The sequence below is a fragment of the Harpia harpyja genome, chromosome 3 (genome assembly GCF_026419915.1).
Source record: "Harpia harpyja isolate bHarHar1 chromosome 3, bHarHar1 primary haplotype, whole genome shotgun sequence".
In the NCBI taxonomy this organism is placed as follows: domain Eukaryota; kingdom Metazoa; phylum Chordata; class Aves; order Accipitriformes; family Accipitridae; genus Harpia; species Harpia harpyja.
The window spans coordinates 28,272,656-28,290,402 of record NC_068942.1 but is presented as its reverse complement, the minus strand read 5'-3'; the positions used below and the strand labels follow the sequence as shown (position 1 = coordinate 28,290,402).

General features: G+C 37.1%; 1 protein-coding gene across 7 annotated transcripts in view; it reads left to right on the top strand.

Moving 5' to 3' along the window:
- ADGRB3 (adhesion G protein-coupled receptor B3) overlaps window positions 1-17,747 on the top strand; it is a 465,066-nt gene that overhangs the window by 434,850 nt on the left and 12,469 nt on the right. For all 7 annotated transcript variants that reach the window (XM_052781809.1, XM_052781807.1, XM_052781806.1 and 4 more), the window contains 3 exons: window positions 4,126-4,221; window positions 5,620-5,659; window positions 8,200-8,843. In XM_052781809.1, the coding sequence (XP_052637769.1) occupies window positions 4,126-4,221; window positions 5,620-5,659; window positions 8,200-8,843 (780 nt within the window). The remainder of the gene's footprint in view (window positions 1-4,125; window positions 4,222-5,619; window positions 5,660-8,199; window positions 8,844-17,747) is intronic.

Sequence of the window (17,747 nt, the reverse complement as noted above, 5' to 3'; positions counted from 1 at the left end):
ACAACTTAGGCAGAAGTAAATGTACAGAGACAACTTATTCACTAATCAGTAGATTATCTCCAGTCAAGGTGATGATAGTGGTGTGGTGGAAGACAAAGCAGCCAAGGCATATTGCTGTTTGAGCTCTATTTGACAGAACACATTGAATGTTCTTTAGTCCTCCAGATTTAAATAGTAAACTGGGCAAAACACTTGAGAACTAATTAAGGTAATTTTTTTCATATGGGAAAAGAAAAGTAATAGAAAGTTCTTCAAGAACAGCAAAGGAGTAAAGGTTGATGCGCTCGAGACAATTTTTGTTTCAAAAATGTGTATGCTCTGCACTTATATGGACCAGTTTGCAGCAAAGATATAGTTGTTTACTGCAACAAGTTCCTACACAGAAAGAGACACAACTCCAGTACGTTCTGTTTCAATCTGGCTCTAGAGAGTCTGGCTTTCTAGCTCCAGAGACCCTTAGGTGATTAGAAGCCAAGATAGCGGCCATCAGGCACGGAGTGCAATGCAGTCTTTGCACCCCACAGGGTACCTCCCCAGCTGAAGGAATAGGCTGTTACTTTCTGTTGTCTGCAAAAGCATTTTGCTCTGCCAGTGCCTGTCAGGGAAACCCTGCCAATGTATTTGTCACTCTTGATGACAGCTACAAAGCCATCTCAGTTATAGCCCATAGGATTGATCTAATATTTATAGCATGCCAGCACAGACAAAACAATAATTCTGATATTGTCAGAAAAAAATATGGGGTGGAATATATCACCATAAAATTCAAACAAAGAGGAGGACAGCCCTGCTTTACTATGCCTTTATTGTCGTTACATTACAAAAAGACACAGACTTTTACAATTATATATATAAACCCGCTGTTTTTCCTCTCAGTTATATTGATATAAACACAAATGATGGAAACATTTTTTACTTTCTCTGTTCTGCTGTATCAATGATCTTGTGTGACAAGGGCTGCATTAGGAAGCCAGGGAGGTTCACCGAGTAAGACATACAACTAGAAGAGAACTAAGTGATGTGTTGTGTCTGTTTCTGCCTTCCATCAATGTCATTTGAAAAGATATTAAATCTTTCGATACTTCCATTTCCTAACTTCTAAGGTAAATATAATACTTCTTAAGCATGAGACCTCTTATAGACTTTTTGGAAATGAGGAAAGAAAAATGCAAAGGAAGAGTTAGGTATTATTGCCTTATGTTGCTGCCTTAGTCCAGAGAGCCTAGGGGTTTTTTTGTTTGGTGTTTTTTTCTCTTCTTGCTGGTTAAATATCTAATTGGGCATTGAAAGATGGTGAGGCATGTGTCACAGAACAGAGCATGATAGGAGAGGTTACTGCTGAAGCATCTCCATCAGAGCAAAACAGTTTGCCTGACCTGCTTAAACACAAGATTGTCTAAAGCTAGTTTGAATCATACTGAGTAACTCCTGTTAATGCTGGTGATGGGAGGAACCCACATGTGTTTTCTCCTTTTGCTGTGCTCTGCTGACTAGAGAGCATTTGGACTAAATGCATCGTTGGTGTCTAAAGCCCACATTTCTGTATTGCAGGAGAAAAATAAAGAGTGCATGAGTAGGGAGAGGGTAAGTTATAAAAGCTTGGAGTTGGTTACTGTTGCTAAGGAAACCACTTCCCTGGTATCAGCACGTTCATCACATCTGTCTCTCCTGCTCTGCCTGGCTCTAAGAAAATCTTGTAACTTGATGTTAAAAGGCGGGGGGGGAAAGAAGATTACGTTTCAAAGTAAAATGTAAAGACAGCACAGTCTTTACATACTGAAACAACAAGCTTGAACAAGCAGTTTAGAAAAATAAGCTGGTATTTAGAAAGCTCAACCTTTTTGTTTCTGACTTGTGTGAGGACACCTAGAAGTTGCAACGTATGTCAATATGATGGATACAGCTACATTTGACATTCTGTTAACGTGTTCAAATGATATGCTGCTTGCACTTCAGAAACATTTTAAGAAACATGCACATTTAAGAGGATCCTAACATCAAGATTCACCGCTTTAATAGAGAAGGTAGGGAAAGTAGGCCATGAGATTCTTGAGATCTCTGGAGCTATCTGAACTGGGGAAGCTTCATGAACACAGAGTCCCAAAAATAAGAAGGTCCACTGCATGGAGTGAAAGGTCACATAGTGTGTTCTGAAGTAAATGCTTTAGGGTCAAGCATCATGAGGCTTGAGATGAGATTCAGCACAGCTGGGGATACTTTGGAGGGAGGTATTTTTATTTTATTTTTTTGTCAAATCACTGTGCCAGCGCTTCTCCAAGAGCATAAAAGTCTGAAGCATGACCTGACCTCAGCATTGATAAAGTGAGAGAAGTCTTGGATTAAATTTGCAACAACTGGGAGATGCCAAATTAAATTCATGTCAAAAACATGGAAAACTACAGCCAGTGTAGTGCTTAAAATCAGAACCTGAGTCACGATACAGGTCAAGCACACTTTACATTACCCGACCACATGTGCAAAGTCTCGGTGTTTTGAAATCAGTCCAAACCTTCCCATCTTGCTTCATCCTTCTTTCTGCTCTATATTAGTCTTCCTCCACCTGCAACAGTCACTTATCAAGTCTGCAGAGCGCTCTTGCCCATTTAAGGGTTGAGCACTTTAAAATAATGCTTCCTAATTACAAAAAAAATTAGGTTTTTTCTGTTTCATTTTCCCTTTTGTGAAAGCTCTTAAACAGCTTGCAGTAGAATACGATGTATTGAAAGGGTCACCTTTTCATCAGCAACAATTAATGAATTATCCTCTTCTGCTGTTCACAAAATGTCCATGAGTAGAACACGATTTTCTCCCTTTTAATTATTCTGAATAAGACATCAAGTAATTTCTACAGATAATAAATGGAATGTGGATTTTTGTAGGCATTTCATTGAGAGTATGTTCATATTCAAACAAGAAATGATACTAGTTTGTTTTGGTTGGAGGTCACCCAACTAAGTTGCTGTTTTCCAAGTCACATCTTGCAATCAGGTTGCAAATATGGATACTAGCATTTCTGGAACAAAATGTCACATTGTAAAACTTAGATTGTATTGCTATATTAGAATGCATCTGATGATACATATAGAAGTGACACAAATTAGGTTTTGCTTTCAAAGAAATATTCTCTGTATACTTTTAAAGTATTGGTAAAAATACTCCTTTCCGTTCAAAAGTTGCTTTGCTGTCCCTACTACGGTATGTGTGAAAAAGAAGCAAAATATATTTCCATTCTACTGTCAGCAAACAGGAACTGCATTTTTCTTTTGAATGTCCCTCTCTGTTGAACCACATCCTTCTGACATAAGTGTTGCAGAATAATATTTCTTTAGACATACATTCCACCCAAAATCAAAGTTTAAAAAAAAAAAGCCTTTCCTATGAAAAGATAATTTCTCAAATACACTTGTGTTTTAGGGAAAAGTCTTCAAATTTACTTTATGGATCATATTAGTAAACAGTAATTTCTGAGAAGTTCCATTTTTTTTTTTAGTTGCAAGAAACCAGACTCTGTGCAGAGTCCACTTTTCTTCTTCTTGTGCTCACATGGAAGATATTTACCTGGTCTGAAGAGTTTTACTCCTAGAAGCGATGCAGGAGATTCTCTATGCATGGAGTCAGAGCTTATGATGGGAATCAGTAACATCTTTCAAATTGGCTTGTTCTTTAAAGTATAATTAGGAGAGTGCTATGAATCTGATTATAGTAACTGTCTTTCAAGAATCTTACATTTATCAAGCAGAAGATAGATACATTTTATTTTGCAATGGTTAATAGTGTATCTATTAATCCTGCTATCAATCAGGCCTGTACCAAACTGAATGAGAAGACAAAGCCAAATACTGTCACTCAAGACAGATTTGGCTTGAGTACCAGATCATCACTGACTACTAGTTAATTCTGTCCACAGGCAAATCTAATTCTGTGGTCTTGGTGTGACAGACTTTGCAGCAGCCACAAAATACAGCAAATGTATGAAATGGCAGAAATAAGCATTTATGTTTACTGCTTCTGATTTATTAATTATGCTAAAAAAAGTCATGCATTGTATTTCATACAGTTTTATTTAATCTTTGAGTAGAGTATATGATATTGCACAAGAATCAGTATAAGGTATTGTTTTCACAGGTTCAAGATGCATTCAGATGTCGACTGAGAAATTGCCAGGATCCAATCAATGCAGATTCCTCAAGTTCTTTTCCTAACGGACATGCTCAAATCATGGTTAGCTTTATTTTTTTTTTTTCTTTGACTAGTAATTTAGTGTTCCTATCCAAAAGAAAACGCTTACAATACTGTACGTGGCAAGTATGCACAGCTGAAATATGAACACCATTTTTAAGCGTAAGTCTGTTTAGGTCATTATCTGCTTGCTTAAATCTCTGAGCAAGTTTTAAATTATTGGTATGATCATTTAGTAGAGCACAGTGAATTAGTATCTTCCACCAGCGTTCTTCATGACAAAAGATTCTTACATAAGAAAATGAGAAAGTAATCTAATAATATATCATTACTTTTCCTACTGTTGTAAAGAGCACTGATACATTTGAGATTCTTCCTTTCATGAGCCCTTGAAAAATGTTCCTCTCAAACTAATTCAGACAAGGAGAAAGTGCTAGAGATTCTAGAGGGGGGATCTATTTAGTGGCTTGAATTAAGGAGATGATAGTGAATGGCTTAGTATGCCAATTTGGATTTACTAATACTGTTAGGCAGCATAGTAAGACAAAATGTTGGTCCCTTCACTTTCAATGACAGTTTGTCATTGACTATAATGGGGACAGGGTAAGGCCCTAAAAAAAATGCAAGGCTCAGCAAGCAGATGCCCTTCAAAAAGTGGTGAATCAAAAAAGAATCCAATGTTTGGACTTCACAAGCAAGAAGGAGGTCAGTTTTATTAAACATTTTTCATGTAATAAACTTTTTGTGGAAATAAAAACATAACTGAAAATTACTTGAATTCTGTAACAGGATAAATAGTTTTGCTTAACTGTGAAAAGTGTGCTTGGATTTTCAACTGTTAAAATTCATCCTTAGCTCTTACCATTTGGTTTTACCCAATGAAATTAATAATAGTTGTTTTCAGGGAGTGCAAACTTTATGTGATTACATCAGTAGCAAGGATGGACAGACTGCTATATAACAAATAACCATTTCATAACAAATAATGAAGTTTCAGACAGGGTGGACTAATTGGATTACGCTTATTCACAGTAATTTGTATTGCAGGCTATTTTCCATACTTCTGTTTATAAAATTACTATGAAAAGCTTCCTTAAAGATGATCCTTCCATGAGATGTAGAAGTTACTCTTCCATATACATAAAAAAACTATACACTGTATCGTTTTATTAAAATTATATACTCTACTTCCACCTATTTTATTTTATTTTTTCTGGTCAGGCAGCATACTTTGAAAACCACCCAGTTATACTTTAGGAAACTTTGTAAAGCTCTGCTGTTGTAAAACAGTACACTTCACCTTCTCAGCAACAAGAAACCACTTTTAAGAGACTATGACTCTGTAAGTAGGACATTTTGGAAGCGCTAGTTGGCAAAAAGGTATTGTGGTTTAGTTTTCAATTAATAATGGTTGTCCTGTTTCGTTGTTTCTTGTTACAGACTGATTTTGAAAAGGACGTGGACATTGCTTGTCGGTCAGGTAAGAACATTGAGAGAGTACTTAGCCAACAAAAAGAAGTCTTGTACTAGTTCCTTGTGAAGTGAAAACCAGAAAAATATCGGGGTTTAATTGTTTACAACACATATTTATAAATGTAAACAAAAAAGTGATGCCACTGTACGAATACATTTATTTCATTTTCTTACAAAAGCCTTTTACTAGAATTCAGCAGTTGGGAAGCAGCCAAAGGTATGATTTCCCATTGGAAGGGAAATGGTTTGGGAAAGAAGATCAGTCTTACTCACAAAATTTTCCTTGCCCTGGTACACAAGCAAATGTGAAATAGTCATTTTGCTACCAAAAAAGAAAAAAAAAAACCCAACATTCTGTATCTTAAAAGCCATGTATATGAAGGATGCATCAATTAGTTTAGTTTTAAAGAGGGTAAATTTTTGAGGGCTCTAAGTGAAACCAACAGTAGCTTAAGCAAGATGGTATCAGGGAAATGAAATCTGATTCCACTTTATGGAACAAATCGGGGGTTTTAAGAAATTTCGGTAATGTGATCTTTAACGAGTCAGCTATGCCTGTTTCTGTATATTAAAAATAACACATTTTAAGCAATTTATTTGCCAACCTTGCTTAAATAAAGCAGAGTGTAAAATAAATGGCCCTTTAAACCCTGCAGACATTTTTAACTCTAGGAGATACTCCCAAAGGACAGTTTTACCTAGGGAGGCAATCCTGCCTAGACACCCTCTGTTTTCAATGAGGAGAGAGAGAAAGAGTGAGGGTGTCCTGTCAGGGCAGAAGCCTGACTCGGCTGCTCTGCATCACCCACATGGAGGTCGGTGTCTCTCTTCCCTGGCTATATGGGAAGCCAAGAAGGCTGACCTCGTTAAGGTAAAGTTTGAATTTCCAGTCACCCACCCTTAAAAAGCTGCCAGTTCAGTTTCTGGCAACATGGTAATAATTCTTCCATATGGATTAGTTTTAATATGCACAAATATTTTGGAAGGGAGCAGGATAGCACACGGTAACACAAACGCATGTCTGTCACCATCTAATGGGGACAAAAGTCCAGCATTGGTCCGTGTAGCTCCTACTTCTTACCTTTGCCAACATAGCTCTGCAGTACGGACAGCCTCGTCCGGGGCATCCTTAAGGGGATGGACTTTGAATACAGTTATGAACAGGCTTTTAAACATTTAAACTCATTTTCTTTTCATGAAAGCTTTAAGAATGGGTCACTGGTTAAAGTATCTTCAGTGTGACTGGAAACGATGAAGCAGCCACACTGAAGTCGGGTATTTGTGCATGGTGTTTAGAGGCAAATTGTTCTTTTCATAACGGAAAAATGAGAGGCAGTTTTGCGTGAGGTGGGAGAGTGGGCTGCCTTATGAGCTGCGTGCTATGGAACAGGGCAGTGAACTGACAGGTACCGGGGGATCTGGGTCATCAGAGCCCTCAGGCTACCAAAAGGGACGTAAATCTAACACCTGAGACACTTCAAGTTGTCTTACTGTCTCAGACCATGAGCTGGATTTTACTGCACAAACTAGCACTGGTGTGAATTAAAACGTTTTCAAATGGGACAAGAAAATCCTTGCACCCAGCTGGAATAAGCCCAGTAGTTGGTTACTTTAATATTTTTTTTTCTTACTACCTATCCTTTTTCTTTCATTACAAATGTTGAATTATAGACTTATATTTTAAGAGCAATAATTGTGACTGAATAGGTGCTTTGCTTCTGAATGCATCCTTCAGTGCTCCTGCAAATTTTGTATTCTATGACAGGATTACTAACTTTTACTTGTGGAGCTTAGCCCAACAAAAAATTGCCAGATGTTGCTACAAGTTTGACCAGGAAAGCCTAGGCTTACACCAGAAGTGGATTATGAATGTTTTATGAGACATGTTTATATTCTTTATAACCTTTTCAGATGGAGCAAAGTATGTCTTTCTGATACCAATGGAATTTCTTCCCAATGTGGTTACTTTTTTGTCACTTTTATTTAAAAAATCATTTAACACAGAATTGTTTAAAAAAGGCAGTGAAAAGGAACATTTAGGAGCTCGGGAACACATGTTCACAGTTATAATGTTATGGTAGGTCATTACAATGGATTGACAAAATGATTCTGCTTTACAATCTGTTTGACATTTTCCAGGAGGTTATGTGGAGTTAATAATGGCAGTACAGGTGTCATAGCGTATTTTTTGGAAAACCCTTAATCGCGTTCCACATGGCAGGCTTTTGCTTAAGCTGTAGGTCACCTAAGATCTATGTGAGGCAGTAGAAATAAACGAAGGAGTGTTTTTAATGTATATAAATGGCTGAGGCTCAGTCAGAGATCTGTGTCAGTTAAACATGGTAGATTAAGAGATATTGATTTAAAAAAAAACAAACCAAAAACCTTCCCAAAACAATATTTATAGAATAAAAGTTATTAAATGGATAGAAAAAGAGTTAAGAAGATGCAGTGGTAAAAGGAGTGCTGCTAAATAAAGCCAGAAGAAAAAGCAGTGTTAGGCAGACGTGGTTTCATGTTGTAAGAATTCTGTTCTCTGACCCACAGTTCTGCATAAAGACATTGGACCTTGCAGAGCAGCTACTATAACGGGAACACTTTCTAGAATTTCACTGAATGATGAAGAGGAGGAGAAGGGACCAAACCCTGAAGGAATGAGCTATTCTACCTTGCCTGGAAATATCATCTCCAAAGTCATCATCCAGCAACCAACAGGTCTCCACATGCCTATGAGTATGAGTGAACTGGCCAATCAGTGCTTGAAAAAAGACAACAGCGAGTTGCGGAGGACTGTGTATTTATGCACTGATGATAATTTGAGAGGTGCAGATATGGACATAGTCCATCCTCAAGAACGGATGATAGAAAGCGACTATATAGTCATGCCCCGGGGCTCAGTAAATACCCAGCCATCACTGAAAGATGAGAGCAAAATGAATATAGGCATGGATACGTTGCCTCATGAAAGGCTGTTGCACTACAAAGTTAATCCAGAATTCAATATGAATCCCTCTGTAATGGACCAATTTAATATCAATTTAGACCAGCATCTTCCCACCCAAGAACATATGCAGAATTTACCATTTGAGCCCCGCACAGCAGTGAAGAATTTCATTGCCTCGGAGCTGGATGACAATGCAGGATTATCAAGAAGTGAAACTGGATCCACAATATCAATGAGCTCTTTAGAGGTCAGTGGTGCATAAACAGATTGCATGCTCTGTTGTTCTAATTATATGACAAGACAATAAATTGTGTCTTGTGTCTAAGGGGTGAAGCTAATGTTTTAATTCAGTATAAATTATTGTTTGGGATCATACACTGCTGTTCATATATTTCTTTTATTATCAGAAGTCTTTATACCTTGAAAACAAGATTAAAGTTTCAGAGGCAGTCTGTATGAAACTGTATAGTTCTGGAGATTTAACATTCCACACAACTGCAAAGGATTTTGTGACCTACCAGGTAAAGTCCACTGGAAAATACTGTGTTGCTATGAGAAGAAAAACTATTGCTGCAAGATACAAATGATAATCGTTGACCCTACCTGCAAGCACATGCAGTTGAAAATATTTGCCATTTTATTGCTGACAAGCATATCTGTCTCGGATATGATAGGTCTGATTCTGCTCTCACTAGTGTAAATCTTGGAGTTGTCCACCCAATAATTCACCATTTACTGATTTATTTCCTATACACATTTGCATGCTTGCATGTGTGTGCAGGCATTAGTACAACTGATGTGTGCAATAGGTACAAGTGGACTGCATGTGGAGTATCCTAGATTCCAGTCAGATTGCAAAAGTGAACTGAAAAGCCTTTAAAAGGGATTCAGCTTGTTACTACAATCTGTCTGTGAGTTTTAAACATTACAAAAGTGGAAGCTCTTTGCATCATTTCTTAAGACCTAAGTGTCAAATACTACCATTCCTATTGAGCCTTTACTTATGCAAAACCACCAGTGAGGTGGACTTGATTTCATACTGGGGCCTCCTTAAGAATTGGAAATACATTTCACCAGCATTTCAAACGTTATGAAATGTAGCATTTGGTGGGGGAAAAAAGACATATGAGAAAAATATGGTACTTTTACTCATTCTCTGAAAGAAGTTACAAATGGCAGAAAATTCTACTGTATGTGTAAACTTGAAGCCATTAGCTATTACTCTACAATGTTTGGACCCGTCTGTGTAGGGAAGCAGTAACTTTACCTTGTTTTTCTAGTGTTAGACACAGAACTGTAGCCGATATTCCATAGAATAGGGAATACCTGTGGATATTTCTTCTAAAATGGAGTTGAAGTTTCAGTCGAAGTGTATCGACTGGAGAGTTTGTGCAGAAGAACAGAGTTTCTTTTCAAGAGATGCCTTTACAAGCTTTGAAAGTGAAACATTTCCCCTGCTGTTTATATTGTGTGTGTACTCCCATAATTTTTTACAAGACATAATTTAACTGAAAAAGTTAATTGAAAAATGAAGTGTGGGGCTTTGCAAGTAGTCAAATAGCACCCATTTTTTGTTGTTAAAGTGAATATGTATAATCTTGAGACAAACTTTCAAAAGCATTTCTAAAAGATAGGGCAAGTCCTTGCCCACTCAGTGCTCAGACAGACAGGCTCTTTCAAAGCAAGTTTGCATCATTAAAGAAGTGTTACTGCCCTCAGGTCGGATACATTGGTTAATAGATCTTAGGTGGTGCACAGGAGTTCTCCAATTTAATGCAACTGCGGAAGCAGGACAGCTAAAGTCACCTTCCAGTAGCATCCTCTCCTACCTATTTACAATACCATCTTTCAGATACTTTTGGTCAGATATAGAGACTCCAACCCAGCCTGATTAAGATTAGACATATGGGTGAGATATCTAGGGAAGGTTCATAATTCTCTGAGAAAATAGACATACCTGCCACCATACCATCCACTCCAGCTGAGGTCTAAATTGCTCTCTGGTGAGGCCTGTTTCTTTCCATTGCTGACAAAGGCCATCTAGGAGACCTAAAAAAATGAGATCTTTCTTAGTTAAGTTGTAAAAATTCAGACAATAATTATTTCATCTTACACAGAGTTCCAATTCCTGAGGCCACTTTGGAAAACGTGCCTGAAAATCTACGAGTATAATGTACTGCTCCTTTAGAGTTCATTTTTTTAACTGTATTTGGATCAAATTTTAAGCTTACCTCTCAGATGGGATTTAGGTACCAAATCTGAATCACCATTCTGTACATAATTTTTATGCTTAGAAGAGACTACTAAGTATGTAGTAGAAAATGTAGTAAAATATAATAAAATATGGTAGGACATATTCAGTCTCTTCTAACCTGGTAAACATATTAGGTTTAGACAGCTGTATTTTTGTCCAGCAAGCTGTAAACAGTTACATTATTAAACCTAACCAAACCCAGCATAATTCCATGTATTAGGAAAAAACCCAGATATTAGGGCAGATCAGAAATAAAAGGAATTTGTTTGGCTTTTGTGTCTGCCTTTGTGGTTCTCAACACTACTTGATTATATAGCATTACTTCACCTTTTGATACGGATGTGCTGCAATGAATTGAAGATAGGAACATGAAAAAAAATGTACAGAGAAGAAAATCAGTCTCAAGCAGATCCTGATAAGCAGATCCTGCCAGATAAAGAATGTGATTGTGGTTTTATGTACACAGCATGTAAGAAGAAAGGGTTGAGGTAAAGCTCCAAAATGCTATTGGCTAGAACTGACCAGCTGGATTAACTTTTATTGCTGCCACAAACAAAATAAAGAAGGGAGGGCAAGGGATTTTTTTAAAAATATTTTTCATGCCTAGTACCGTATAATTTTAGAAGATTTCAAGGCCTTTCAAAAGACAAGGCTTTGTCAGACACAACGGAGGAGCAAAACCTGCAGCAGGACATTCAAGATCATTCTGTCCATGTTTTTCCAGACAGAGCATGACTCCTCCTGTCAACTCATACTGTTCTCCCACCCGAAGTCCTACATAAAAGTACATGGATTTCTGCTCTATAGAGAGGGGCAGCTCCCCTTTCACGTCTCTGAAAAAACAGAGGTGTCCCAACCAAGACTCCTTTTGTGTCTTCTGTGTAGTACAGGGAGTTGGGTTCCTCCACTTTTTCCACTTTATGTTTCCAGGTGCTTTCTCTGGAATTAGCATACTACTATCATTTTTATCATGTAATTATACACTAATTATCAACTACCATGTAAGTAAAATGCACTTAGGCAATTGTGACCTGTGTAAACACAATTCTTCCTTTTTTTTTTTAAATTTAAGGTCAGTAATTATTAAGAACATAATAATGGGAATAGCTTATGCAGCGGGTAGACAATTTATCATCTTACCAGAACACATTAAGATGTCATGTGATGCATTTTCAGCCAAGATCCAACCCACCTTCTGATTTCAGAAGTGTAATTATGAACCTACAAACACCTCTAGCCACAAAAATATTGCAGGTGTAAATGTTAGCAACTGGACACCCAGCAAAATACAATATATTGACATACCTACTATAGTTCTTATTTGTTCATTCATTTTATGGTAGATGCTAGTCTTTGTGGCCATAAAACCGAACCAGCAGAAGTAGAGGACACTTTGGAAAATAGAAACTCCACATTTTTTCACATTGTAAAATAAAATTATTTCTTTTAAAAATTCATTTCCATCTCTACTAGTGAAACACTAGCATATTGTGTTTCAGGGAACCAGTTTGCAGAAATATATGCATTATCATTCAAAGAATTCGGTATGTTTGGAAAATTTAGCTTTTGAGTAACAACTTTACCCTCCTAAATTCATTAAACCAATTATTTTCTGTATTTTGCACATTCCAAGAGATGATTGGTCCTTAGAACAATATATGTCTATTCAAATAATTAAAAAGTGTATATAGAAATAAACACATAGCCAAAAAACCCAAAGCTATTAAAAGCGAAGGCTGAAATGTCATCTTTTTCACATTTTCTTTTATTTAGACTTTGTATTCGTTACGATCATGGGAGATGGATGTTCTGGAACACAACTATAGTATCAGCACGAGAACATATATCCCGACTTTTAACTCTGCAGGGAGGATCCATCACCCCTACAATTAGCTATCTAAATGTAGGCATTCCCCTTCTGATATGGAAAAAGAGCTTTTGACATTCGGCTCCACTTTAGAGCCAATGGAGAGAAATAGGCACTTTTAGGCCACTTTTAGACATGTGCTCCAGGGTGAAGTAAATCACGTGCCCTCAGTGCAGGTGTCTCTCTTCAGGTGCCGTAGAGGAAGCCAGAATGAGTAGTTCAGACATAAACAAAAAATGTCGATGTCCCAGATTTAGTCAGATGAATCCCACGGTGTGTCACAAACTTTCTTCTGGTTTTTATATGTGCATATTTTTTTCTCAAGAAAATGTTTTGCTGGGAACAATCAAATGCTTTATTATATATGGACTAATTTCAGCTTTCAAAAGATCGCCTGAGAATGCCATAATATTTACATACAAGTATTGCCCAAACAAGTATAAATTTAAGGATCTGCAGATTCCCAATGTGCCAGTGATTTTTTTATTTTATTATTTGGTGCATACCCAACGGTATTCATGCGATTATAGGCACAGGCAGGCATATTAGTACATCACAGAGTTTCTTAGGAGGAGTAATTGAACATCTGGCTAATCTCCTGCACATCCCTTATATGCATGGATTGAAACTGGCTTTGCTACCTTGGCATCAAAGTGGCTTGGAGTGTGCTCCTTCAGTTCAAAGTGGTTTGATTTTAATGAAGAAAGCACTCTCGATACACTCTTTTGGAATGGTTTTTGTTTTGAAAAAGTACACTCGGAGTGGTGAGCTCGTTGAAATGAAATTACTTTGAAGTGAAGAAGTAGTGCATTCCCAGCCACTCAGATGCAAGGAAAGTTTAGGAGGTTTAAACGCAGAGGAAGAAGCTGATCTGTATAACATATATCCAGGATAAGAAATTCCTTTCTTTTTATTGTGCAAAAAAAAATGCAAGAGGGAGTAGATACCTGCTGCCTGACTATGCGAGGACACTTGCATCATTACCTTTGTGGAAGAAGAATGACGGGTTCTTTCAAGGGGACTATGGTTAGCGTAGTGTGAGCAGAAATGGGAAAGAGCTGAAAGGAGACAAAGACTTTTAACTATTAGAAGAGGAAGGGCATGCGAAGACAGGCAATAGAAACATTTATTAAAGGGAAAAAAATAGTATTGGCTTTATAAGAACAGGAAGGAAAGGACTTCCCAAACTGCCATGTAAAGGACTGAAATTCTCTTTCCTGTCTCTTATCTTCTTTCTTTATTTTTCTGTCTCAGTTTCTGCTATGAGATCTTTATGTGGAGAAAGACATAGAGCCCTTAGATGGGAAGTTGACTGTGTGAGCAAAATAATCCTTCAGTATTCATTTATGAGAGCTCCTAATACATTCAAAGAAAGTCAACTCCAGAGCTCCTTGGCCAAATGGCCGATGTGGGACTTTGGGAAGAAGTTACAGCTGAGAAAATAAAGGGATACGTTAAACATAGTGAAGGGCAAAGGAAAAGTAAAGGTATAGATAAAGAGGAGAGAAAAGAAAGACAGGCCTGCCAAAAAAAGGAAAAGAAAGATGGCAGAAATGAAGAAGCAGCTTAAAATGAAAGCGTTAGGAAGAATGAAATAAAAGTATCAGGGAAGGAGCAAGGTCTAAAATAAAAAAAAAGAACAGGAAAGGAGAGAAGAAATACACAGTTAAAACAGTCAATCTTGTCAATAAAGTACCAGAGCATCAGGTAGAACAAAAGCAAAATGGTGTGAAGTCATTTTGATTTATGATATGAGAAGGGGAGAGAGAGAACAAAACTAGAGAGACGAGCACCACAGGAATTTCCTCTTTATCATGTTTCCACATTGCATTTATTTTCAAGCCTTCTGTATCTCAGATTTCTCTCCCTCCCATTCCTCATTTCATTCTTCAATAAGCTGTGGAGACAGTTCTTGCCAATTTTGTGACTCTCAGTGAAATGAAGTCTAGCCCTGTGAGAACCCTCTTTTTCTTTCGCTTGAATGAGTAGGTCTCAGATTCCTCTGACTTCAGAAATTGTCACAGCTTATTTTCAGGTTACTGTACAGGAGCAGGGGTAGAATCAGGCAGAGTTGATTCTAATAACTGAAGATGTAAAGAACCAAAATTTTAGTATTATGAAGTGTAGCATATATTTCAGACTTTATATTATAAGCAGCTATCTTAACTATATATGATCCTTAAGAAACATATTTTCAATTGCTTGTCCATTTAAGAAATGCTTTGTTTTCCCTCAAAGCCTTCAGAAACACAAAACAAGTGGGTTTTGTTGATAAATACGTATGCAGGTTACCCTGTTAAAAAAGGGAGCAGCAAACCAGAATAATTTGCCAGAATAGTTTAAAATTGAGTTCTCTGAAGTTACATTTGTGCCGTCTGTTGATGTGCTAAATTTGCTAGCATCTTTTAAAGACTTCCAATTCCCACATTAAAGAGCTAATCCACTTTTTCATGAAAATTTACTTGCTTTATGTCTAGCTCATGTTACGAACTAATAGCCAGCATAATCTTCTATTCAGAAACTAAGGGGTTTTTTTCAGTTATATACGCACAAAAGGCATTTTAAATCAAAACTGTCTACCCACATTCTATTTCTATATCTCTGAGGGCCAAAAAAGATTTTCCTTTATTTTTTTTCAGGGGAAAAATCCTCCCCAGGCTAAGATCTTGTATGTCAAATCTAATCTCAGGGTGAATTATAAACTGCTGATAATAAGGCTTTATATAAATGGAAGCATGGTTATAGCCCTCACTATAATATGGTATCTCTGGTTTCAATTATACTTTGCATAATGCAATATGTCTTCAGGAGTATCTCATGTAATTAATCAGGTAGTGGTGTAATGCAGACTAGAATAAGGAGAAAACCAGGCATTTGTCGTTTTACAGAGATGGAGAGGGATTTTATTAGTCATTTAGTGAGAGCAGCTCTTTCCTGGTGCCAGCGGATTAGTGCGTGCTGGTGTATGGAAATTATTCTTCAGTATTCTATTTTTGTCCTTCAGTGAGCAGAGTTTAAAGTTGCTCTGGAATTACACAGAGAAGCTATACATGATTAGTACAAAGTAAAATTGATTTAAAATAAATTACTACTGCAGACCTGTTTTCACAGAGTTTCACTTTGGTCCTGGCATGAAAGGTGGAGGGGTTTTTTTTGGTGTAGAATGGATTTCATCAATTAAGATCAAAAAGCCGTAGAAATCAGAGATGGAGAAAAATCTTGTCAGGTCATCTCTTCTATCCATGCATGAACATTGTCTACAGCATATTTCTTTAATATGTAGTCAAACTTCACTTTCAAGACCAGAGTGAAGGGCTTCCACTGTTCCCCTTAGCAGATTATTTCATAGTTACATAAACTTCCTTTGCTCCTGAAAGCTCGTCTGAAATTTCCTCTTTTTTTCTATTTTTGATGAATTACAACTTTTCAGATTTTTTTCTCACACTAGGTTTACCAGTGTTTATAACCTTCTAAGGTTTCTAAACAAGCTTCTGTGTTTGCCTCTTCCAGAGCCAACATTTAAACAAGCTGTATCACTCTTTTATCTTTTCCCCTTGAGCCAGTGTAATTAACTCTTTAAAAGTACTTTTTGCTGCTTTCATCTGAAATTTCCCCAGTTAACAGCCATGATTTGGCTTCAGTCAGTTCAGAGCACCAATGCAACTCACTGGAGTTGTTCAGGAAGGGCTATTCACATCCTTGTCCGCTTAAATGGAGCCTTGACCTTTTTCTTTTGTAGCACTTGTAACTGTGCCTGCATTGCAGTTCACTACTTACCCATACACCTCAGCTTTTTCAGAATTATCCCAGCTAACTCCCTGATGCTAAACAATTACATGTCTTCAGGTTTTTTAGGCAGTCCCTTTATTCGTTACCCTCGCAGGTCTCCAGCATTAGGGCTCTTCAGCTTGGAAAACAGATGACTGAGTAGTGAATAGGGAACGATTATTCATATTTCCTATAATACAAAAAACAGGAGCATCAAATGAAATGGCAAAGGGATAAACAACATGATTTTCTTTGTCATGCTATGCATATTTAAATTGTGGACTTCATTACCTCAGCACATTTTGGACATCAGAATTAGAAATAATTATAAAACATGATTAGACTAATGGAATAATGTAAAAAAGTGTTATTAAGATCAACAGAGTAAGTGTGTCCCAAGGAAATTCCTAAACCACTGAAGAACTAGGGAGGGTACTGCAGCAGAAATACCACTTCATACTTGCCCTTCTCTATATCGTTCCTGAAGCATCACTGCAGAACCTGGTCAAATACAAAATACTAAATGAGGCAAACTGTAGATATTATCCTTTACAGTCATTTGTTATTTATATTCTACTAACATTAATACTCAAGTGTATTTCCAACTGATCCTTAAAAAACCCACCAGCTTCCAGCCTAATTTTTGTGTCCCCTAAAATCATTCTCAGTTTTGCAGGTGGGTAAAAGAAACAGCTTTTTGAAAAGAAACATACTGGTGTGATCAGTCCAGCAGCTCATTTGATGCCAGAGATTTTTTTTCCTCTTACTCCACTAGGCTGCTGGCTTTCATTAATTTAAATTTTAGGGATGAGCCAGATGGTTGATTTCTGAATGCATTTTGGTATGTGTAGAAAACCCCATTTTTCTCAGCCAAAAGAGACACAAGTAAACTTGATTTAAGAAAAAAAGTATATATACAATCACAATTAAAGTGTTGATTTGCACGTTTTAAGCTTGTTGTATATCATACAGAAACTAGGACAAAGACTTAGTAAAATGACAACTTCCAATTGGGACCAAAGGGAAACTTACATCCTCATAAATTCAGATTCCCAATGACTTTATGCTTCTGAATACGTTCCCTCTCTCAGAAAATAACTCTACAGTCATTTGAAGGCAATGATGTAGCAGCCAGGAGGACCCGATCGCGTACCTAGTGGTGTCGGTGACAGTATTGCAGATGACTTCCAGTGGTGCAGGATCACATTCATAACCAGCATCCTTTATTTTTCAGAAATTCAGAGAACTTCACTGTTATTTTT